The 25140-nt window shown below is 42.1% G+C and overlaps 3 protein-coding genes across 3 annotated transcripts; 2 read left to right on the top strand and 1 right to left on the bottom strand.

Annotated features, from left to right (window-relative positions):
* Positions 1-185: 185 nt before the first annotated feature.
* On the bottom strand, positions 186-4071 carry LOC117401437 (MICOS complex subunit MIC13-like). Its single transcript, XM_034002152.3, has 4 exons — positions 3862-4071; positions 2634-2790; positions 1904-1955; positions 186-1016 (listed from the first exon to the last, which is right to left on the bottom strand). Exons 1-4 carry the CDS (start codon positions 3888-3890, stop codon positions 919-921), a joined length of 336 nt encoding a protein of 111 aa, XP_033858043.2. The 5' UTR covers positions 3891-4071; the 3' UTR covers positions 186-918.
* A 768-nt stretch (positions 4072-4839) lies between these two features.
* On the top strand, positions 4840-10921 carry LOC117401354 (hydroxysteroid 11-beta-dehydrogenase 1-like protein). The gene is made up of 7 exons (XM_034001962.3): positions 4840-5207; positions 6735-6865; positions 7544-7655; positions 8016-8107; positions 8706-8799; positions 9162-9327; positions 9869-10921. Exons 1-7 carry the CDS (start codon positions 5117-5119, stop codon positions 10071-10073), a joined length of 891 nt encoding a protein of 296 aa, XP_033857853.1. The 5' UTR covers positions 4840-5116; the 3' UTR covers positions 10074-10921.
* Positions 10922-20057: 9136 nt separating this feature from the next.
* LOC117966169 (uncharacterized) lies at positions 20058-24540 on the top strand. Its single transcript, XM_059014141.1, has 7 exons — positions 20058-20161; positions 21141-21224; positions 22099-22324; positions 22929-23074; positions 23333-23467; positions 23636-23690; positions 23963-24540. Exons 1-6 carry the CDS (start codon positions 20102-20104, stop codon positions 23684-23686), a joined length of 702 nt encoding a protein of 233 aa, XP_058870124.1. The 5' UTR covers positions 20058-20101; the 3' UTR covers positions 23687-23690; positions 23963-24540.
* The last annotated feature ends 600 nt before the right edge of the window (positions 24541-25140 follow it).

The raw sequence follows: 25140 nt of genomic DNA, 5'->3' as shown, positions 1-25140 counted from the left end.
CAAATCTTCTGGCAATAGCTGTACATTCGATAGTAGTTCTGACTGCATCTCTTGTTACAGTGGAACTGCACTAAAAATAAGACTGTGTAAGACCTTCATCTACTGCGCCTTGCACATGTACCCAAGATAAATCGGGTTTACAAACGCTTGTTTGAGTTACAAAACAAAACCTCAAAAGCCAGCAGCACGTGCACATATTAAGTGGATTTTATTCCTCTTTGTATTTCTGAAGATGGATAACACTGGAATGAAACTTTACATCAGTAGTATTTACAAATAATGACAGTCTTCATTTCAGTATGAAAGGGGAGCCAGGCATTCGTTCTCGACTCCAGGCTCCAGGACAGCCCCAACAGACCAGGCTTTCATTTCAGCAGGACGGAAAGATTTAAGTGCAGGAGAAAAGTCAGCAGCCCTGGAAGTGAAGCTTTTGTTGCAGAGCAGTTTTTGAGCTCAATTTGGCTCACTTCTGTGTATCTGTTCCCAATGGAGATCTGGTGTGCCTTAATTGAGATCACAGTAAAACCTGAAGTGGACTTTCGCTGCTATGGAATAGGAATTATTTCCAACCAGGAGCGCAGTCTCAGAGACTGCAGAACAGAAGTGAGCAGGTCCTGCAGGTTTATTCCACTCCAGGTTTTCTAGGTATAAATAAGTTAAATACTTTTGGGCCCAATGGTAAGATTTGTGTGTGTGTTTTTTAATGGGCTGATGGACTCAGAACACCAAGTGTTTCTATGGTTCAGGGGAACAGGTTTCTATTCCATTAAACGATGTATTTATTTTATGTACAGTTGCTTAGTAACTACAGAACCATGGGACCACTTGACTTTCAGGGATACTCCTGGCGCAAGTTTGTGTGGGTTGGAATGAAAACCTGGTCTGGGCTGAAGCCGGCGTGGTGGGAGCGTGCCTCCCTCACTTGGTCAGGTCCTTGACGTACTGCCATCCTCGGTGGGTGTACTCCTGAGCTCTGCAGGGGGCCACAGACAGGGCGGACATGGTGGTCTGAACTCCTGCAAGAAGACCCCAAGGTCAGGATTATGAAGTTTCTGCTCCAGCGTGAAGAGTGCAGTAAAATGTTAAATTGAATGTTATCACAATCATCATGCTCAGCTTGAACCATGTTTTGACTCTCATTTTGTAGCCTGTTTTTTTTAGCAGTCTGCGTTTCGCTTGCTGTCTTTCTGAAACAAAGCTGTACTGTTTAATTCCGTGGCACTAAACAATCTCTTAAAACATTTCTGTGATCTTTTGATTGATTAGTTCTATGTATCTTCTAACTAAAAGTGGCTGTGAAGAGAAGGGGAGTGTGGGGCAGATATATTGCTGATTCATAGCACAGTTTGTGCTACAAATCCACAGAAAACCGCCAATTAGTCAACCAAACAGTCAGAACAATGCAACAGCAAAGTGAAAACCCTTACACAAGAATCCCTTTAACAATTAGTTAATTACAGTATTGCACATCTTGCGATTTCAGTTTAACATTTCATATAGCTTTTGCATTTCTTTCGTTTAAATGTCAGAAACATGATTTGGGCCTATAATACGATTATCTTTAATAATATTTCAATAGATTGTGGTTCCAGCCCTAGCGTGCAAACGTTTAACTAGAAAATGGAACGTTTGCCGCATTACAAAAGCCAACAATAACTGCGAATCTTGGACTTGACCTTGGTGCTTCTCTTGGGAAACCTGTTCAGCGGATAATCAGGTTAGAGATTAACTTTGAAGCTCTTTCCAACTGTGCTGTTACCACATAATCAAATCTCCAATTAAATATCAACCAATTTGACGGCAGAAAAGAAAATCTTGCCTCTGGGCGTGCATTACACAGTCACGCCCCAGAGCTTTCTAAACAGAAGTACAAGATGTTAACTTTGCCATGAACAGCCCTTACCAGAGTTCCAGGCCTGAGAGGGTGAGAATTCGATTTTGGGGGGCGCAGGAAGCTGGAAAATAAAGCAGAGGATGCGGACACACCAATAATACATAAAACCATTGTCAAAAAAGAATGCAGAGACACACAGGTGTTATCCTTAGTGTTAACATAGTAGTAAGTGCACAGTGCGAGACATTTATTTCATATACAGTATTTCTTCCAAGTCTTTTCTAGACACCATGTACACATACAGTATTAGATACAAAGGCATGTTGCAGTGATTCATTAAAAATGCTTCTTAATGTGGCTGTGGAACAATCTTTTATCTTGGAGGTCTGGGTACTCTAGTGCAATGAAATGTATGTTCTCAACAAAGTCCACATGGAGCTGTTACAATGACAACTGAGCTTTTGCTGCTAAGCCAGGATTTTATGGGCATGGATTGCAAGCGCGCTATACAGGATGGAAATAAGACTCCCACTGCATAGCAGTTTGATCCATTCCTGGTTTTATTATTAACACCTCAGCTTGTTACCTACACACTGTGGCTAACAAGCTCGTATTAAAACCTGGAAGGGGTGAAACCGCTATGCAATAGGAGTCTTATTTCCATCCCTGCTCTCCGTAGAAGCTCACATTGCTACTGCTTCTGCTATCTGTGTATAAACTAGCTTAGTCACTGTAGTTCAGCCAAGCCAGCCTCAAGGTTGCAAGCAAGAATTCCATGTTGTGCGGTTCTGCCCCATACCTCCCAGCCAAAATACTTCATCCACTCGTCCACTGCAGGGGGGATGGCTGCTTTGGCCTTGCTCAGCACTTCAGACCCCTTCTCGCCACTGCCCAGCAGCCCCTGGTCATAGGCAACGTACACGGCACCTCCAGCCACGCCCACCTTTGTCAGCACCCTGCAAAACAGAGCAGCCGGGTCCCATCACGTTAGCCCACGTTCCCCCCGAAGACCCCGTGCACAGTCGAATCAGATTCACGCTACAGCCTCTACCTATTCTGCATGTGAGCTGGGCTGGGGGTTCAGGTGCACCGATTCACTCCCGAACCCCGCGGAGTTCTGCAGCGTAAACTCTGCACGCTGGCTTTCGGATTCAAAGCAGTCCCATTACAAGAGGATCCGAACCTGCTGCATGTAAACGCAGTCCAGGGTGCCAGGGAAGCAGAGTGCTGCACTTGCGGTTCCCTCCTGGCCCTGTGCTGGACGCAGTGTGGCTCAGCTTCTTCAGACTCATGCGAGGGTTAGTCCAGCTCAAGGTGGAGCAGGGTGGGGTTTGCTCCGTTCCTGACGTCAACGCGTCAGCCAATTCAGGGATGGCAATAAGACTCCTATTACACAGCAGTTTCACCAATTCCAGGTTTTACTACGAGCGTAAAGGTAACAAGCTCAGGTGTGTCTTATTGAACCCATAGTAAAATCAGGAATGGATCAAACTGCTATGCAATGGGTCTTATTTCCATACGTGCATGCACACAACACCCACTCTGTAACCCCCGTTCTTCATCAGTAGCATCCTCATCATCAACCACGGATGAAGGAACCAGCACCTCCCCAGAATCTGGTCCACTTGAGCTGGAATGACTTTGGCTAGAGGCTATAGCAAATAGGCAGACCTTCATTTACTGTACTTCCATCGGCCCTGCCCGGTCTAATCAGCACTGTAACTTATATATGACATTGACATAAAGTTAATTTGACTATAAACACGTCTCCTGGCTAAATTAAATTAAACCAACGTAGATAACTTTCATTTATCTCAAATGTCCCTTAAAAATAATACTGACAAAGCTCTCGAAACGTCCTGCTAAACTGTAGTTTATTTTATAGTTGCGTAGCCGTTTTATTACGGTGAGCTGGACAGCTGGCCGTTTATACTAAATACATGTTATCTATGATAAATCCGTTTCATGCTTTCTGAACTCGTAAAGTTAAACAGTACAGACAGAAGCCCAAGCACGACTAAACTCACTTGACTAATGGGAAAATCCGGGGTGCCATGAATCCGATGAGCTAACTCCAGATCAAATACAATAGTTTCCCTGCGGAAATGTTGCAACACGCTATTTTTTTATTTTTTATTTTTTATTTTGTTATCTCAAAGTCAAAAAATCGCTGCAAGGACAAAACAACAGGCCCTTCTCTCGGTGTAATATTAGAAATGTTGTCAATAAAGATTTTTTAAAAAAGCGAACCTTGACTTCTTACCCGTCTGTCACCTCTCAGCTGGTTAGAGAACGGGTTTCTGGGAAGTGTAGTCTTTCTTGACTATTTAAACATCAAACGCATTAAAAGTCATTTAGTTTTTTTTTTTTTATCCAAATTCCGTATTGTTTATGCAAATTAGGATCTTAGGCACATGATCGTTGGAATTGTCTTTTTCTGCTTGAGTTAAGGGGTGTCTTTAGGGACACAACCATTAGCATGAAATGCACAACATGCTATGTGATTTCTTACCATTCAAACACCACACTGTATGTGCAGGTAAATGCATTCGCAACGGCCTGGCTTGTAATCTTTTGCTCTGAAACACTGGACTCATTTAAAAGGCAAATTTGTACCAGATTTTAATCCCACGTGATTGCGGAGCCTGTCTGAATGTACTGGGTTACCCTCTGTAGCCTGTCATATACTATATTAGCGACATTTGGAAATTAAGGGCACTAGGAGACGCTGTAATGGATTCGAATCCAGCTGATCAGATCACAAGTGTGCACATCAGTGTGTTCAAGCAGTTGAGGTTTGATTTGCTGTCAGATTTATAAATCAAATAACAACGTTTATAAGGAACAGAGAGTGGTCAAGAGTCCTAATAACAGATCACGAGGCTGATTCCCCGCTGTGGGCGAACTGTCCGTGTAATACACGGTTACTAAGGAGGGGCAATTTGCCAAACAGGGGAAAATGTAGGCTTACATCTTTTATATCAGTGCTTGAAATGGAAAAAAAAGTGGTGGTACTCGCAGGCTCCCTGTACACCTGTACAGCTCTCGCTCTCTCTCTCTCTCTCTCGCAAACAATAATTATCTAAGTGAGCCAGAGTTTACAATGACGCAACAAATTAATAACGCAGACATTGGGCTGGGTTAGATAAGTTTTGCTGATACGCACTAAGTCTAAAAACAACCAACATCACCCCGATCAGAGAGAGGGAGGCACCTGAAGCGAGTCGTTAATTTATTGCAATTGTGGTGCATATTTATTAGTTTAAAAACACGGAACGAATCATGCTGCCAGGAGTTCGCAAAATGTTGTTAGCTGGCACTATATTGTCTGCGGGTCTGGTTGGGTACCTCTGGAGGGACACGTTTGAATCAGGTATGTGCAAAATCCTTCACCTCCTTTCCTTTCCAATGCAACACAATCCCTGTTCAGACTGCATTTGCATATCGCTCGATCTACCTGATCTCCTGACCCAAACACCACGTTACAGGATTCACAGCTGATGCACTGGCCTTGCACTAGCGTGTGCTAGGGAGAGACGGGCACAGGTCAGGCTGTCAATGCATTGCGAAACGTGGTTATCGAGCTCCGCTTCTGTACTGGATTAGAAGCGGTATTTCCGAGTTTATTTTCAAATGTATTTAACACACTGTCTTCACTGGAGCTGCTTCTTTCTCTCTCAGGTTTGCTCAGTCGTTCAGTTCAGCTCAGTGGGTGAAAGTTTCATCAAAATGAATTAATCATAATTCACAGATACTGCTCAAAACCATGAATAATATCCTAAAACCCTGAGGAAAGAAGTGTCTGCTGTACAAATTTAAAACATGTCAAACGATATAGACTAGTAAACCTGGTCTTTAAGTGCAAACGTGTGTACATGTAGGCTGCTTCATGTTATTCATATTGGAAAGAAGGGCCCAGTGGTGGGTTAATCCAGCCCAGCCTGAAATACCGGTTTGGAAATCATTTACACTCCAATCTTACAGAGCTTCCGTGTTAAGATGAACGGTCAGTGGACGAGTTCAGAATTCATCTCCTGATCTGCTTTGACGCTATTATTCACACATGCTGCCTCCCGAACGAGCTCAGTGCAGGATTATATAAGGGGAAACCGACAGCCTGCATGGGCCCCCGGGAAAGGATTGCGTATACTCACAGTTGCAAGTCATAAACACACATACCACATTTCTCACTATATATTTCAAATATTGAATTTCAAATGAATAGTATTTTGACAGCGCCTACACTGCCGCGTACATTCGACTACCACAGAACGGAAGCACATCGCTTCAGAGTACAGTACAGTAGTGCAGTGCAGCGCAACCTTACCCTGAAAAAGGGTACAACGTTTTTTATATATATGGTGGTGGGCGCGAACGCAAATGGTTCGTTTGGTTAGTTTATAAAGTTCAAGCTACAATTAGTTTCAGTTTCCAGTGGAGTTTTTATATGTTTTGTAATTGCTTTGATCTGGTGTGAAGTTGTTTTTCATGCATTAAAAAAAAATTAAAGGACAGGCTGCATTTGTTCCAGGCAATTCTTCATTTTCTAAGCGTCCATAATCTGTGGCATATGATTGAGCTTCTATTTCACTTTTCCCTACTGCAGAGCTCTGTGTTTACTGATCAGGATATTTTCACGGATCTAGGTCAGCATATTCCTGATATTATTCATTTATAATGCTAACATCATATTTTATATTTATTATGTTAACCCCCCAGTGGGCACTATACACCAATATTTTTAACTGCATTTAAATAATTTGAGAAGTTTTAATGAAACCTTTGAAGTGAAGAGCCACCACGTGATTTCACAGCGCATGGATCGCACATTTCTCATTGTAGGTCGTATGGATGGGGAGAGGGTATTGGTTTTTTAAGCATTTTGTGTCTTTGTTGTCAGACTCGCTAAAGGGAGCCCGGGTTCTAGTCACTGGAGCCAGCACAGGGATAGGGGAGCAGATGGCCTATCATTATGCACGGTTCGGGGCGCAGGTTGTCATCACAGCCCGGAGGGGAGCTGTACTGAAGCAGGTGAGCGAGAGTCTTGACACGTAATGCCATTTGTATCCTACGCAGGGGTGGAGGGTGCAAACCTTTCAGCCAGTGCCTGAATCCAATGACAGTTTCCATTGCAGAAACTCAACACCCAGGCCTGGGATTAATTCAGAATTCAGGAGATCAAGACAAATGCCACAATGTTTAGCAGAACATGATTTTACTTAAGATTTGTGAATGGACAATTGAAAACCTAGAAATGACAACTGTGTATTGATACAAAGCATGGCCTTCTGCTGATAGGCTTAGTTAAACCATTGCCTAATAGATATTTTAAAGCTGAGTAGCGGCAAAGCCATTATAAAGTACAGCCATGGCTCGACCATAAACCTAGATTTTATTCAGACTCCAGTGCTCACTAAAATAATTTGCCTGCATTTGATGACGGCGTAATGATCTCTTCAGGGATACCAGGATATTTAATGAGCAACAGGGCTTGTGTGTAATTCTACATTCTGTCAATACCTGTCCCGATATTTGTTTGAGGGGAGTGTACAGTGCAGGACTCTATGAAAGCGAACTCCAGACTATAAGCACGCATCTTCAGTTATCTTGCTGTATATTTACTCAGCGATCGAAAGGTTAAGGTCGATTTTTATTTGCACAGGTTTTACTCTTGTCAGATTCCTGAGCTGTGCAGTTTGTTGTCCCCAGGTTGCAGAAAAGTGTTTGAAGTTAGGCGCTGAGAAAGCGCTGTACATTGCTGCAGACATGGCAGAGCCTACAGACCCTGACAGAGTGATCAAGTTTGCAGCAAAGAGCTTGGGTGAGTATTAGGAGAGTAACGATACGCTCAGGATCTGATGTGAGACACATCACAATATGCAGGACAAACTGTGCATAATGTTTAACAAGATAAAATAATAATTAACAATGAACTGACTTGTTTCCCAAACTTCAGGTACATGTGGTTTATTCATAATACATTGCTTCCTGGTACCTTCACATGCTGTTGGGACCTCTCAACCCGTCACTATTGTACAGAAGCAGGTTGAATTAATAAAATTAAAAGATGTCAGTATAACATTGTTTCTATTACAATGGCCTTGAAAGCTCTTGACGACCTGCGGTTACATCAAAGTGGTGGACTGGTAGCCTAGCCTTGCTTTGTGTGTTCCCTTTGCAGGTGGTTTGGATTACCTTGTGCTCAATCATATCGGACCCAGCCCTTTCCAGATGTGGAATGGAGATGTGGATCATGCCCGCTGGCTCATGCAGGTACTTTTCATCGGGGTAATCTCCCACCCTGTGAAATGGGTTCAGTGTGGTTCTGCCCCCCGTTAGTCACCCAAGCGATTGGTGTGTTAGGAGTGCCGCATGGTTTAGCTTCTTCTGTTTAGGGGAATAATATGAATGTTCTATTACTGTTGCACGGTATCCTCTTGATCCATGATCCGAGCTGGGAGATGGAAATGGAGGAGACACAAAGGTTGCAAGCAGGTTCTTTCTTTATTCAGTTGCAGGTTACAGCTCTCAATGATAACTTTACAGTGATCCAGCATGTCTTACCCACATTGCTATCTTGCAGGAAAACTTTTTCTAATATCATGTCTGCTAAACCCACACCACTGTATTTGTGTGTGAGGTTTATCAGAGGTAACAGAATTCCTGACATCGGCACTTCTATAAATGGTATGATGCTACTATCAAACTTTCTATAAAATTCATTTTTGCTCTTGAATTACATTTATTTATTGCATGCCTCTTTCACTGGGAATTTAACTGGGAATAACTTAAATTGGGATTTTCAAAAGGGAAATGGAAAATTCTGCTGGTTTTCCAGAGAGTAACATTCATCTTCTGTTTGCAATCCGAGGTGAATTACTTGAGTTACATAGAGATGACAAATTCAGCCATGCCCTTTCTGAAGCAAAGCAACGGATCTATTGTCGTAGTGTCTTCCATTGCAGGTCAGTACAATATGCTGTCTTAATGTATGGACAGGAAGCATGCCTCATGCCTTGTTTATCTTCTGTGGGTGATGGCAGGGAAGGGGGAGGTTGAAATAGCAGCTGAGCAAACTGAATGCAAAACAGGGCCCATGCTTTTTCAATAGTGGGGAAATATTTTATTTTTAAGGGATAAAAAGAATTTATGAAAAGGTCATATTTTCACTGCATTCCATACTGTTTTTTTTTATATAAAAATAAAAATGGCATATCCCTTGATTAACACTCACATTTGAAACACTCCTAAGTCTTTGGAGATCTTTCTCAGTCTTCCACCGGCTCTGTCCACGACTCTGATTCCTGAACCCTGTTTGCCTCCACAGGAATGATTCCCACTCCATTCACAGCTCCCTACTCGGCGACCAAGTTTGCTCTCAGCGGCTTCTTCGGAATTCTGCGGCAGGAGCTGTCGATGAAGCAGGAGAGCATCTCCATCACAGTCTGCATTCTGGGGCTGATCGACACCGACTCTGCCTTGAGTCAAGTCAGGTAAGCTTCCCTCTGGCTGCTCTGTGTGGCTGTACAACTGGGACACCGACGAGGTGCACTTAGCCCCCTTCTGTCTCTAATTTGAATTACGAGCATCCAAGTATGTTCTCACAACAGCTCAGGAGAACTGATGCTCAGTGGGTGTCCTCCGATCCCATGACTAAGCCAGTTGTCTGCTTACACCCAGGAGTTTGATCGCGAATGTAGTTGAGCTACTGGCCACTAAGGGCCACTGTAGCGTGAAAAGGAGACACTACCTGTGAAATCCCCAGTGAAGATCACCAACTTTGCACAGCTAGCCAGAGGGACGTTTGTGTTGTTCAGTTCAACTGTTGTACCAGTCTTGACCGTAACAATTGAAAAAACAGTTTTCGGGGTTATAATAATGATAATGAGGATAATGATAAAATGCTAATATTACAACTACTAATAATACAAATAACAAACATAATAACAATGCGAACAATGATATTGTAAATAATAATAAAAATAAAAATTCTGTGTCCGTATCCGATTCCCTCATAAGCTTTTTTTCCCGCAGGGGCATCGTGGAGGCGAAGGCATACCCAGCCTCCGAAGCAGCTCTTGCGATTATCAAGGGAGGTGCGACGAGGCAGAGGGAGGTGTATTACCCAGGCTTCTGGCAGCCGGTGTGTCTCATAAGGGACTGGTTTCCTGGCATGAGGGATAGAGTCATACAGAGCACCTACAACTACAAAGCAGTTACACAAACAACAACCACATAGCACAGCTTTCAGACTTTTATTCTAGTTAGAGATGATCTTTAACCACCACTTTTTCCATGCCTGTATTATATAAGGTAGTGCGTTGGCTTTTAGGGCTTCTGGCTGGTCAAAGTGTACAAAATGATATATTATAGTATTATAGTAAGAGACTCTATTTGCTATGCCTTTACAGTAGTTTTTTTTAAATATGCTTCAACATACTTCTCTGGGCTTTTCAATGCTAATCTAAACTTTATTATTTTTTATTACAATTTGTTGTACTTAGGGAATTTTTATAAGGGCCTAGACACAACTTATAAGTACTAGTCTGTTAAACATAAAAAGTTTTTTTTTTTTGTTGTTTTTTTTTTAAACTTTGGAAATGCAGCGTATGGGCTTAATCATGTTTTTTGTTTTACCATGCTTTACCACAAATTTACCCCTTGCCTGTGCTCTACCAAGCTTTCTTTCACAACCATTTTTGTCCCATTACTTTTTTTGCTGAAAATGTTTATAAAGTATTTTGTTGCGTGTATTCAAACAAATAACAGATCCCCCTTATGTCTAAACACTCACCCCCGCAAGTCGCTGACCTTTCCGCATTAAAAACCACCTCTGTATGAAATGCAGTTAACAATCGCTTGAGTCACGCTGGAGTAGACTGTGTATGCCTCCCACCCTCGCAAACACACACACACACACACACACACACACACACAGCTACTCTGACCACCCACGGCCACCCCAGAGAGGATTCCATGCCCAAAGCAGGAGATCTTTCCACAGCACCATGCCTCCCTTTAATCTCCTTAGGGGGCTCCGCCACCTGGGGAAAATGCCAGGATGCATCATTGCTGATCTGCTGACAATTCCACCCACAGTGCCTGCTGGTGAGAACAGCCTAATGATGCACAGTAAATGCCAGGTTCATTAATATTCAATGCTCTGAGAAGTACTTTCCCTTTATTTGGAGTTTCCACCTGTCGGTGTGTTTTGATGTTCCAAAACAATCCTCATTTTCTGCCACATGTGGCATGGCATGGCACTGCACAAGGGTCCCCACCCCGTGCATTGGCACATTTCAGACACATTTTGGTGATTACATAAGAGTTTTAATTAAACTTTTTCAATATGTAGGCACTCATCAGCAATACAGTAAGTAATTTCTACTTTGAACTCGTCGTAAATCAGTTTGACTCCTTGGCTAATTTGGTAAGTTTGTTCTGGAACAAACGACTCTACAAGGCTTGAGAATAATCTAATTGTATGTGTGGCACGACATTTGCGTAAGAGATCGCCCACATCCTTTAGCAGCTGCACCCACCTCCCTCCAGACACACTGAGCGCAACAGCACAATGCCAGTGTGATGAGCACAAACTTTTGCTTCCTGAATAGATGAACGAAGATACAAGATTCCTGATTTACTAAGCCATTGTTCCAACGCAAAGTTTCCCCCCGCTTATTGTAAAGGGGATTAAAAAAAAACTGTTCATTTTCCACTAGTTAAGCGCATATGAAAGTAGAAGCCTTCTAAAAATAAGCTGTTTTTTTTCAAGAAAAGTGGTGCAAACAGCGTGGTAAATCTATAGCCCAGTATTTCTGCAAAAAGCACATAGCATAACTTCAATTTATTCAGGGATTCTGTTTGGATTTCCCATTTTTTGCAGGGTTAGCATCCCTAGTTATGATGTGCTGTAGCACAGTAGCTAGGTACCTATATGCATTGGGATAAGAGTTAAAAAAACAACTTGTCTTATTGTCCTAGTGAGCCTTATGGTCACCCTCTCTATCATATTTAATGGGCAATTGCTTGTCTGAGAGGTCATTAGCCCCAGACAGCCCACATCTTCCCTACCTAGACAGCATTTAGTTTTGAATTATTTGCAGATTGGGACCATTGTTGGAGGGGCTGACCCTGGATTTTGGTAAGTAACAGGGCAAACGCTCTTTCAGACGAGCGTCTTGCATTAAAAAGGCCACTTAACAAGCCAGAGGCTACTTGGAAAAAAAAACATTGCCTTTCTGTGTCCCATAATACCCACCATATACTGTATTAAGTTTCCGCATGGATGATTTATGAGATTATAGAGATGTTCTTACATAGCTATATATCGTATTTATACATATTATAAAAACGAGTCGTTAAGGATTAATTCACAGCTGCTCTCATACCTTTAATTCTGATGATTCATTTGCTGACTCACAACTCCAGCACAGGTCATGACCCTGATGTAAAAAAAACAAACCATGGCTTGATAAATTGTTTGTGCATTAACTTTCTTTTTTACTGGCTTGAAAAGGCTATTTGATTTCTACTGTAGAGATTTTACCAAGCACTGCATCTTCCAACACTATAGTTTAGCCCAGTGGTACTCAACTCTGGCCCTCAAGATCCAATCCAGTTCAGATTTTTACTCCAAGCAGGTTCTAATGTAATTAACTGAAGCTGTTATGAGGCAATTAACTATTTTAGGACCTGGTTGGAATAAAGACCAGGACTGGAATCAAACTCAAGGGCCAGAGTTGAGTACCACTGTTTTAGTCCATACTGGTTATCTTGTTCCATCCCTTACAAACCTAAACCATGGCAAAGTACAAGGGTCTATTAGATGGGAGTTTTGCCTACAAGAGATATCAACATATCTAATAATTACAATGTAAGTTGTTTCACCTTTAATGGAACTACCATAGGGGGTATAACTTGTCTATTGCCACGTTCTTTTCTATTTCCCATGTGTATTAAATACTCTGTAGGCCCACTTGTGCAATGGCACAGTACAGTCTCCATGCCTCAAGCTAGCCCAGGCCTGGAGGGAGCACCCTTTCCCTAAGGTGTCGAGGGAGGCAGTCGTTCAGTATGTGGGCATATGACCCAAGTCTCTTAATATCCAGAGTAGGGGTATCCAACCCTGGTCCTGGAGATCTGCTGGGTCTGCTGGTTTTCATTTCAACTGAGCTCTCAGTTACTTAATTGCACCAATTATTGGCTTAATTAGTCAAGATTAACAGGTGTTCCAGATCTTTAGACCACTGATCCAGAGGGTCTGCTATAATAGAATGCGTCATAGGACCATCTGAATGCATACTTGCAATTTTCTTTAGAATATCTCCTTGTTTGAAAATAAACCTGGTACAAGTTATTCTCTTTTCTATATCAGCTATCACTGCCATAGAGCCAGATGAAACTGGTTATGAAGAGCACTCAATACTTCTGCCTACGCAACTGTGGGTGTACTGCTATTACTAAACTGAAATCACATTGCCGCACGATACGTTATGTAACTCCTAAAAAAAAAAGATTCTAAAAAAATATATAAAAAAAGTTTTACTAAGACACAGTTACATCATCTTAGACTAGTTAGAACCCATGGGTCTGCAGGCAAGTTCTCTTGCTGACTTATTTACCTTTGCAAACAAATGTACAGTATGTATTGTATTGTTTTAGCAAAGACCCCCACCCCCCGCCCCAATTGGAAAGGCCAACCAAACATGTGAAAACGTGTTGCTTTGAATGGGAGGCCTGACTTAATTGGTGGAGAATTTAATTAAATTGGATGACTGACTGCATATTTAACCTGGCCACACATATAAACGCACTGGGGTTTGACTGTTATGGTACAGTAAGTTCAGGGAGGGAACTCATGAGGAGAAGGCAGTAGGTGGTGTCCTTGCATAGCTTTGTAACAAAACGTTTTTGTGTCTGTTTAAAAGTTTGTAGATAAAAGTGTGCAACCCTGTGCTTAAAAGTATCTTAGTTTGTGTGACACTATTCTGCCCTTCCATCTGTCACACCCCTCCTAAAGAATGATTTTGGGATGCTGAGTATTGTACTTTTCTGCAAGTGCCTTTTATTACAGCTGAAATGATCAGGAATACAAGTAACTCTGTACAGTCTGTTATTGTGAATTATTTACTGCAACTATGTGACTGACCTTCTCTGTGTACCTGCAAGGATCATCTTATTTTATTAAGATCCTTCCTTGCCTTCCTTCTTTTTTCCCCTGACCTCTCCCCCCTACACGTGAGCACGCATTCCAGTGTAGACTTAAAAGCAAATTGAGGGTCCATCACAATGGAGGGAGATGAGCTTTGAGATTTGTTTGTCTCTCTCTCTCTTTCTGTCTCTGACTCACAACAATGATAAAGCAAAGCGCTCTTTTAAGTTTCAATGCCACTCATCTCTGAATCACTGTGCACTGCTTTCACGTGCCCGACATTACACATGTCCTCCTCTCGGACTCCTTCTCTGCAATGATGCAGTCCTTTCTTCTTGTACTGCTAAAGATATTTCAACCGACCAGAACTATAAAACACTCTCAATTGTGGTACATTTTAAAAATACTGGGTCCTAATCACAAAACTTTAAGGACTGTTTTAAAGAATGTTTTGTTCAGGGCTGTTTTAATTTAATAAAGATTGTAGTTCCTGTTTTATACGGTTTTAAAGATTAGTTAATAAATGTATACTCTTTTTTCAAAGGACATCTTAACCTAAAAGAATGTTTATAAACACTCTTCAAAAAACACTCCTCACACAGTTAGAGACGTTGGTGTTCACAAATTTCCCCATCGTCTACTGATATAAAACGGTGGCTATACTCAGATCTACCACAGTTTGGATCAATTTAATAGTCCCCAGTGTGTCTTAGATGTTACAACTTGGGAGAAAAGTGTGATTCTGTAGCTAGCAGCAGAAAGATGGACAGAAGACATGTGAGGCTGGCTGTCCTTGCCTCGTCTCTGCATCACAGAGAGAAAGAGAGTGCGTTTAAATGCCAGCAGCATCATTACAGATCACCTCAGATCCGTTCAGCAAATGGGACCAACGCAACAACAATAACTGTTTACATCTTATGCAAATGTCACCCACTCGGCATCCTTTTTCTCCTATCAATAAAGATCATTGAACAAAGCTTTACCCCTCTGATTTAACTAACTAAAGCAGGGTACTTACCGAGCCTTGATGATAATGGTGATAGTGAGGGGGGGGGGCAAGGTTGTTCTGCCTGTGCGCACAGCTGTGTCTTGTCATGCGTAAGTATGCCGCACTGATTACGCTATCGGACGCCACTTAACCTCTCACGCACACGAAGTGGCGGCATTACGAAACTACGGTCGCTTGCGTACAGGAAGTGGCCACTCAGGATTCTTTGAGGAGAGAGGGAGAAGGGGGATTAGTCAATTCCTGGTTCTAGGTCTCTGCAACATGTCAAGCATTTGTGCAAATGTGACTTGAATTCTGCTTTTCAACTAGGCAAGCCCCATCTACTCTCCATATACCGATAGACACAGAGAGTAGGTTGAATGATTGCATGATCCGATTTGAATGAGGAAGACTTAGTCCTAGACTGTTAGAATCTTTAAATGTGTCTTCTGGGTTCTGGTATACTAAGACCTTGGGGTCTATTTTAAAGATCTAAAAGACACAAATGCCTTAGTCCCAAAGTGACTGTACAAGCATTGTGTTGGAAGGGAGACACGTGCACAAGTAAGAGAAAAACTAGGGTAAATTGACGTGAACTGTGGCTGTGGCATCAGTGTTATGTTTTCCTTGACCTCAGGAGAGTTTCTTTCTGTGTTTTGTCTTTCTCTCTCAAGGAATCCCGCTGCAGCCCTCCTGCTCTAAATAAACATGTGTTCTGTTAAACACATTTTGCTTAAACAATTGTAGTTCCTGTAGAGTCACGTCTTAATAATAACAGACTGTCAAGTGGTCCACCTTATTGTGCTGCTAGCAGTTTGGGTAATGTAGAGGGGGATGAAAAAGCATCTCACTTCTATTCTTTTTTAATGCTAACAACTGTCTCGGTGACCATGTAAAGATGAAGTCAATCAGGTTGTGCGTAATTAAACAGAGGTCGACCACTTACAGTGCTATACAGGGTATTCAAACAGTGGCGATATTTAGATCCGCCACTGTTTAGATAAATCTTACGGCCCCCATATTTCATGTTCTGAAACAATGCTGTGATGTGATTGGGCACGGGGTAGGCAAAGCTAAACAAAAAAATAAGACTTTATTTACATTTTGTCACCCAGTGTAATTGCCATGCCCCCCCACCCCCCAGGCTACTGTTCTTTCCTGGTGGATACAGCAGCATCTCCAAACAGTGTTCTGAATGTGGTGGCGCTGTTTAGCTTAATGGAGAAGTGGATTGATTTTTGCGTGTGGGATGACAACCAATGCCATTTAATTCCTTGCAAAGCTACTGCCATTAACAGTTAACTATACACATCATCCAGTCAGAGTGCATATATTGTATGTCCCAAGATTGCAAAGAATTAGCCCCATGGTAAACATTTTCATTATATCAAAAAGTCAAATAGTCAAACGTTTGAGTGTTTTGAAGTTAGCGATGAACTGTAATGTGGCTTTGCCATGTTTTCTATGGTTTACCACACTTTCATAAGTTTTCCAATGTTTACCATGTTTAACCTTTTACTTTGAATAACACTTTACTGAGTCCAAGCATACAGCACATTTTTAAAGTGGCGCTGTAAAAAGTAAACACTTTATATACCACTCTGAAATACATTTGACAATTTTTTTTTGTTTTTAATAATATAATTTTATTTTCCATGCAAACATACATAAGCATACATCCTTTAAGCATATTGTACAAGAACATTCAAGTTGATCAAATGGGTCATGACTTCAACTGTTCTTTAAAACAGTATATATCTATGGAATAAAAATAGTTTGTGTTGCTTATTATATATTTCATTTCAAAAAAGTATTGAAGGCATATACACTTGTCTTGTGTACTTTTCAGACAGACAAAATAAGTATTTGAATACAATTGTTCTCAAATAAGAGAAAAAAGGGTTATAAAAAGAGTCAATGGAAGTCCACGTTTAAAAAAACCAAACATATTTACAGCATTATTGGACACCCCTTTGTCCAAAATAAAACTCCCCTTCATCTAAACGCTCCCATATACTTTTCTCAATGTCCACCAGGGCAGTTCTGATATTAAGAGGATCAATTTACTGTACATAAAACAAAAAAAAAATTTTGAGCAATTTAGTGACTGGAAGCAGTGGGTCTACTGGCTGCCGAGTGGTGACTAAGCCCAAACCTCATCTCCTTTAGGCTGGCAAAGTGCTTCTTGAGAAGCCCCCGGAAGCTGATCTTGCGGGACCTCCTCTGTGGAGGGCTGGGGTCCTTGGACGAACCTCCATTGTCTGGGTTCTGTGGTGTGGGGGGCTGGCTCTCTGAAGCCTCTTCCTCAATCTCCGTGTCAGGGAGACCCCTTAACCAGGCGCTCCTGTCTATGCCATAGAACCTGCTGTGTTTGAGAACCCCCTTCCTGGGCTTCTCCCCCAACGGCTCTTCTTGGATCGACCTGCCCTGACTGCTGTTGTTTTTCAGGTCCAGTGAAGAGCATCCTACCCCTTGCTCCTCTCGGCTCCTCCTGCGCCCCAACCCCTCTGCCCTGGCCTCTCCCTCCCCACATGGCCGGGGGACATGCCCCTGGAAGAACAGAGCCTCTTGGTTGGTCACTTGCGGGCTCTCCCCCAGGGTTAGGAAGCCGTAGGGGGTTGTGATCTTGGAGAGGTGAGGCAGGGACAGCGCAGCCCTTGTGACTGGATCTGGGATGTCCGTTTCGGGGAAAGGGCAGGGGAATGAGTTCTTTCGGGGTGGCCCATAGCCCTTGGTAAAGGGATCCGAGCTGCTTCTGCGGGCTCTCCGGCTCTGCGTTGGGGGACAGTCAAGTGAAGAGGAGGGTGCGACTCGGGATGTATAATTGTCTTCCTGGCTAAAGCAGATGTGCTGCTGTTTCTGCTGCTGCCAGCCGGCTGCCCGTTCCTTGTTAAAGAACCGCTGGTCTTCCTGGATATCCAGAGGAGGGATAATGAACTGCGGGACGCGGTCCGGGGTCACCACGAAAGTAAAGATGTCCTTGCCTGTTTTGGCTGTCGCCGGGCTGCTCTGGGACCTGGTGTTGCCCCACATGGGCATCTTGATCCCAGGGATGCTGTTTCTCCTGGCAGGCACCTGTTCGGTAGCCGGAGTGGAGCTGCTAATGCTGAGGTTGCTGTCGCTGCTCATGCTGCTTGTGTTGCTCATCATTCTGTTCATGTTGGCTTGTCAGTTTCTGTCACTCTCTGCATGCACACTGTCTGAAAAGGGAACTCGCACAGACAGTATTTATACTATCAGCCCCTGCCTGATTTGCTTCGGCAAGCCCCCTGACGCAGCCGATTACAACGATGACGAGAGGAGACACTCATCATTATCTCAGCATCAGTGACGAGGATCGGAATGGGCTTTACACTGGAAATCTGTGCGTGTGGGTGTGTGTTTGTTAGTTATTGTGGGGGGGTTTGTGTGTGGGGGGGTTGTGTGTGTCAGTGTTTGTGTGTGTCTGTCAGTCTCTCATTATATCCATCTAGTTAACTCTTTTGTCTACTTTACTCCTGTTCCTCTTGGTCTCTTTGTTTTGTTTATTCCTCTCCCCTTGACTCTCAATAATCTTGGTATAATATCTCTTCTGTATCTCGGCCCTTCACAGCACAGAGCAGCAATCATTACCTTACTGCAGATGGCCAGAACTCTCATTCTACAGTGGCTTACACTGAAACAGACAAATACCAACAGGAGGGGAAAAAAAGCCAAAAAAACCACAGCGTTTTCTTTCTTTATAGCAACAAACTTTTTGGTCATAAAGTCTGCATTTTTCTTCCCATTAAGATTAAGAGGCTCTCATCTGTTTAGAATAACAACAATCTACTGCAGTTTCAACAGGCCTGTGAGACATTAGCATTTGATGCATAAAAAATGTACTAAATAAATCAATGTATTAATCCTTCTACATTAATTATAAATATAACACATCTATAGCAAGTGGAATTTTTCTGTAAGTTTCTGGGTTTTTTTTTTAGTTGTGTGCGTCGTGATTTCTGAATGCCTCTCCCATGGTTACACAGATTGGTCTCCATGGCAATGGGTAATGCAGAGTGAATTCAGCCATACGAATTTACCAGGTTTCAGAAGGAATGAGATGTGTTCTTTATTTACAAGAGCACTTATTGCTGCAGCACACCACAATAACCTTGAGCTATTCAGTAAGTAAAACACACATAATTGTAGTCTGTACATGGAAATATTTAGCTAGTCCTTGACCTGTATAAATTAAACATAAATTTAGTAACAAGACATGAAAATGTCTAATATTTGAGTGGTACTCAACCTTTATCAAGATGGGACCAGAATTGGTACTTAATACTGTACTAGAAACTATATACAAACTGTCCTTTTAAGTACAATTGCTGCTATTCCGATTATTTCAAATAACTGCAATAATTGTAATAATTGTAATGACATAGGGCAGTATGTGGTATACATGTTAGCATATCATATATTCTCTTCTAGCAGATCATAATAGTTCATTAACTTTGCAACAGATAAAGAAAACAATTGACTACTGTCTGTATAACAAAACACCATAGGCTTAATATTAAATCGACTAACTACAATACACTAATGAAGTAATTAGTATGTATTTCTATACATTTCATTTGAATTTTAACAGTCAATGCTACATACTGTTTGTATATATTTCACTAGCCAATTTAAACCACCTTAACCTAAATTAATTCCACCCCCTACTTTGAGTAATTTACACATATTTAGAAACACATTTAATATATGTTTGAGGTCAAATTGACCTTAACTAAAAAACACAAATAAGAATTTGCTTACCAAGACACTGGCCTAGTGGTACTGGGTCCCTCGCGTCACGATTAAATATAAAAGCTTTGAAACTTCTTTACCATAAACATTTATTTATTTATTTATTTATTTATTTATTTATTTTAATGGACTTCTTTAATTTTTACTACAAAGTGGGCAGCACTTCATCGCATTACAGTCCGCCATTCCGGAATTCGGTTAAAGAAAATTGAGCGTTAACTGATTATTGAATTAATTTGAATTTAATTGGACGATTGGTTGAGTGCCGCATCCTGATTGGCGCAGCTGTGCGGCTGACGGGTTACTTGTCTGCCTAGCCTCGCACGCTCGCCGTTATCCGCCCGCCCACACAATGGAGTCTCTGGCTGAGAAGGCGCCAGTTGTTACCCGCGAGCGGGAAAACAAGACTGAGGTAAAGAAAAACAGAAAGATATACACAAGTAATTATTGTAGTACTGGGGCAGGCGAGAAACCCACACGTTGATTTTTCATACAAACAGCGGGTCCGTCGCTGTTTTATATTGTTACCATACCTTTTTTTGAACTTGTTCAGCGTATTTACGTCAAGTCTGTAGTTAAGGAGGGGGGGTGTGACTAGGTGAAAGACGCATCGAAACCACGTTAAGCGTTTCTTTCTAGCGGTCGTTTTCATCATTAATAAATTAATGGTTAATAAAAAAATGTTGGGTAGTGGTCATCAATTTTGTTATGGACAGGACGCTGCTGTTGTTTCCTAATAAAGTTCATATTTAAAAAAATATTGATTTTGAAGGTAACTGTGTATCGCTATATGCAGTGTATTTTGTTATGTAGTTACTATGATTAGTATTTATTTATTTGGCAGACGCCTGTTTTATCCAAGGCAACTTACAGATAGTACAATGCAAGATTAATATTTAAATAGTCTATTTTACAGAAAGTGCAAATACTACTAAAGTAGGATGCAACAAGTTGGGACTACAGTGAGTTATTGACTTAGTAGTGTAATAGCGCAAGGATGGCGCATCAGCTGAGAATCCAGTAACGTGGTGTTTACCTGTAGGTCAGGTAAGTCCAGTGCATAGTAGATCAAGCGATCTACAAGTCTCTGACTCCTTAAGAATATTTGCAACATAATTAAAATACATGATGACATTGTTACATCAGGCGTGTCAGTTTGTTTTAATTATTTTAATTTGCCTCCTAGATAGCGGGCAGCTTATTCAAGGTGCCTTTTGTATTGAGAATTTAAAAAAAAAAAGTGTTCTGGGATTTACTGTCCGTGAACCGCAGGATGGAGACTCCTGGGTAACACAATAACTAAATGAAAAACGAATACCAGTTAGTGATAGATGGTGTTCATTGAAATCACGGTAACGCTCCTTGTTCGCTGATGTTGTTTTTGTTGACAGGACAAGCAAGTGATAAAGAAGAAAAAAGGTGTTTTGAGAGTGTTCTTCATCCGGCTCTCGCACTTTGGTCCTCTGAAATTTATGGTAAGTGAGAGGGAGTGTTCTGTTGTTTTTTTTTTCTTGTAATTAAGCTGCAATTAATTTAGTATAAATGTGATGTGCTGGTCCCCTCTCTGCTGTGTTTGTTTCACAACAGAAAGCTGTGTAACAACTTGAAACTGTAGGGTCCCGAAATGTTACACTAAAGCCCCGTTTCGCACTGGCATGCTCTACCCGGGTCGCAAACCAGTATCATGAGGGTCGGCTACGAGATTTCACACTGTTTTTTGAATTAGCCGGGTTGACCCAGGTGATTTAAGCAGGTAAATGCACGTACGCAATGCCCTGGAAGTAGTTTGTTGCAGATGCATCATTCCTGTTGCAATCTGGCTCGCGGCGTGTCTCGGTCAACAAAAATATGGCTAAACAGAAATGTTTCTTACGGGAGTGAAGCCTTCACGCAGGCATGGCTGTTTGTTGCTTACGAATAGCCATCATGCATTTTGTCTCGCTCAACCCTGGTCAAAGTGTGTCGACCCACGTCCTGAGGTGGGTTGCTGTCAACCTGGGTACATGGATTCACACTACGCAGGATTGTGACCCGGGTATCCAGAACCGGGTCGGGGCTGTGGTAGCTGGGACCCGGGTAGGAGCGCCAATGTGAAAGTGGCTTAACAAAATAAATTGAGGTTGCTCTGTTTCATTATATCGTGGCCACATTCTCCTCTGTTCTCTTTACATGGTTTCAGTGTGTAGATTCATCTGATTTCAGACCTTTTTTTTTTTTTTTTTTGTTACTTATGTTCTGTATGTGTTTAACAATTGTTGCCATGCTGGTTTTATATCCCTTTTTGTTTTTATATTGTTTATAAGCAGTCCTGTTTGTTTGGCGGTGACTGCTCTGTGTTTTTGTCTGTAGGTGAGTGTGCTGCGTAATCTGTCGTGGCTGGCGGGTCTCTCTTGTCCGGTGGAGGATCTGGGCGCAGCCGAAGCCCACACGCCGGCCCTGGTTCGGCACTGTCGCACCGGGAAGAAGCGGCTGCGCAGAGTCACGCGTGTGCTGCTCTCCTATATCCCCTACCGGCTACAGAGTGTGCTCGGCTACCCTGTCCCCAGCAGCATCGGCAAGACAGCCGTCTCGGAAGGTAAAGGGACCGAGTGGTTGCTTGTTCTCATCAGCCAGTAAACCAGATGTATTTATTTTTAATGCAAGCCTTAGCTAGTTTTATTCAGAGTTGTCAACAACTTGACACATCCCCGTGCCTGTATGCAGTGGTTTTATAATGAGCATTGTCAATTATTTCACAGTGTTCTCGCTGAAAGCGGGGGCAGTGTTGAAACGTTGTTTATGATCTTGGCTTGTCCACATGGGTACTTAACCTTTTGAAAAAAAACAAATTTTAGATTTTGAAACAGCCCTTATGACACACACATACATGCAATTAAATGTCAGTATTAAGTGCTGTACTCTGAAAACGAGGATAAACCATCCATTCCTTTCAACCAAACAAGTACTGTTTTGTTGTGTTTTTTTTTTTATTTTTTTATTTAAACTTTAGTCATGTCATGATAGTGCAGTCTTTAGTCGTGTAAGATTAAATGTGTGTTCCACAAAAAAACAGATGAGGAACTACCATCAGCATTGGGGAAATTCTTGCCTGTTCCATTTCTTGGTGTGTGTTTGTATTTTCTTTGTGGGGGTTGTTTGTGCAATGCTACCCTGGTGTAAAGAGCCCTGCTTTGTTGCAGAAGTGCGCTGCTCCCCCACCAAGCCCTCTGGGAAGGGTAACAAGCGTAAACAGGAAGATGTGGATGAGGAGGAACACCAGTCCTGGGTGGAGGCCCTGAACAAGGAGTTGGGGGATGAGGACAGCGAGGGGGATCCCACTTATGAGGTAAGGGTACGGGATGTGACGGAAAGGGTTTGGTATGTCTACGGCCTTTTAATAGAATCTGTAAAAAGCTGAATATTGAATATGACATTGACTAACACTCATAACTATGTATACTCAAAGGCTAAAACCTATATTAAACACACATTTGTAACAAACGTTTATGCAACATTCTAAACACTTGATTAACGCATTAGCTGTTAACTATTAACATCTGTAGTGTGTATGATGAGTCTGCTTTATTACACGGCTTTTAAACAGCCGAGCAGCGATGGTGAGAGTGACAGCGAGGAGAACAGGACTCGCAATGATACAGAGAGTGACATAGAGGAGGTGGCAGAAGAGGGCAAAGCCATTATCAAAGAGTTGGACGCAGCTAAGAAAGCATCCACCGAGGTAGGGACGAGAATTAACAAAGAAATGTAATAAAAATGAAGCCATTTAACAAACTCTGAGCAGACATGGGCATATAAAGTAAACCTGAAATGTATCTTAATTGTTTTGGTGTTCTGGGTGTATGTAGGAAAGTGTTGCTGGTGGTGACACTGCCCTCTTGTGTTTCAGGGTGGTTCTGCTGGGATACAGAACAGAGCACACTCAGAGCAGCAATCGTGATCAGGTGCAGCAAATTACATTTCTATAGCTCCTTTCACTTAAGTACGTTTTAATCAGAAATTACAGACTAAAATCCCAGAGGGGCACTTTATTTTGAATGTTAGGTGTGGGAATAGTGTGTTTATATAATACTGAAAGAGGGACTTTCAGCCCTCCATGAGGATGTAACTGGTGTTCTACTTTTATTGGTTCTGACAACATTCCAAAAGCACCCCCCCCCCCCCCCCCCCCCCACCTATTTAAAAGTAATTATTTCCTCCTCCCCCCGATTTATAGGAGCTGTGTCTGACCGACTCCATCTCCCCAATTCTGTTGCATCCTGTCTGTTGTGCCTTGAATTTGATGTGAAGAGAAGATTTCTTAATGTAGTCCATTGTGTGAAATGTCTTGGGGGTCGTCGTCCCCGTCCCCCCCCCCCCCAGTTTTGCAGATTACGCTTCAATAATAAACAATTTTCATGTCTAAATTTATTTATTGACAAAGAAAAGGGGGGTGGGGGGAGGTAGATGTAAAAGACAGTGTTCAGCAACTAGAGCCTTGGAGACTATCTTAGTCGCACCTTTAATACATTGGTATTGCTCAGCCTATGTAAAGCAAACTACTTCTTTTTTTTTTTTTTTCTTGTAGAGTTTGTCTGGTCTGCATACCTTTCCATATTGATTCCCAATGCAGTTGCCATCAGTAATGAAGAATGCACAGTGCTGCCTCTAGAGGGCAGTGTAGCACTGTCTTTGTTCTAAAGGAAAGCAAGGGGGCATCTGCACACTGATATGCTTGAATTTATATCGGAATATGGTGTTTAATGAATACAGTATAGCTCAACTTATTATTTTAGGAGGATTCATACATTAGGATTTTAAGGAGACAAATATAAGGGTTTCTATTGGGGACCAAGGGATTGCAAAATGGGGAAATGGCACACATGAACATTTCAAAAACATCAACAACCATTTATTTACTGGATTTAACACAATCACAATAGCAGTCGACAAGGACAACTGCATGATCTCGGAGTGCAGGCAGTAAAACAAAACTTAAGCCTTGTAGAGTGTGTGTGTGTGTGAGAGAGAAATTTGAAGTACAGTTAAAAGCTGTAGAGAATGAGTCATGCTTGTTTGAGCAGCTCTCCCTCCCCCTGAAGCTAGTCTTGCTGTGTGAAAGTGACATTGAATCATAGTCCTAGCCCCTGTTAAGGTGGCAGTGAGATTGTTCCAGACTACAGCTCCGGGGCTTGGCTAAAAAAGGACAACGGACACGGGTGTAGGATGTACTGAACGATGCGGGTGAAGGGAAATGAGCAGTGGGTAGTTCCCACCAGGGAGAAGGACCTCTGTGTGACGCATGTTCTTGAATTCAGGTGCGGTAGGACTCCCATTGCATAGCAGTTTGATCTATTCCAGGTTTTATTATGCTTGGCTAAAAACAGTTTGTTACAAGCTCTGGTGTATCTACAG

This window comes from Acipenser ruthenus, chromosome 47 (assembly GCF_902713425.1).
Source record: "Acipenser ruthenus chromosome 47, fAciRut3.2 maternal haplotype, whole genome shotgun sequence".
NCBI lineage: Eukaryota > Metazoa > Chordata > Actinopteri > Acipenseriformes > Acipenseridae > Acipenser > Acipenser ruthenus.
Note: the sequence above shows the minus strand (reverse complement) of the source record. Positions and strands in the feature narration are given on the sequence as shown.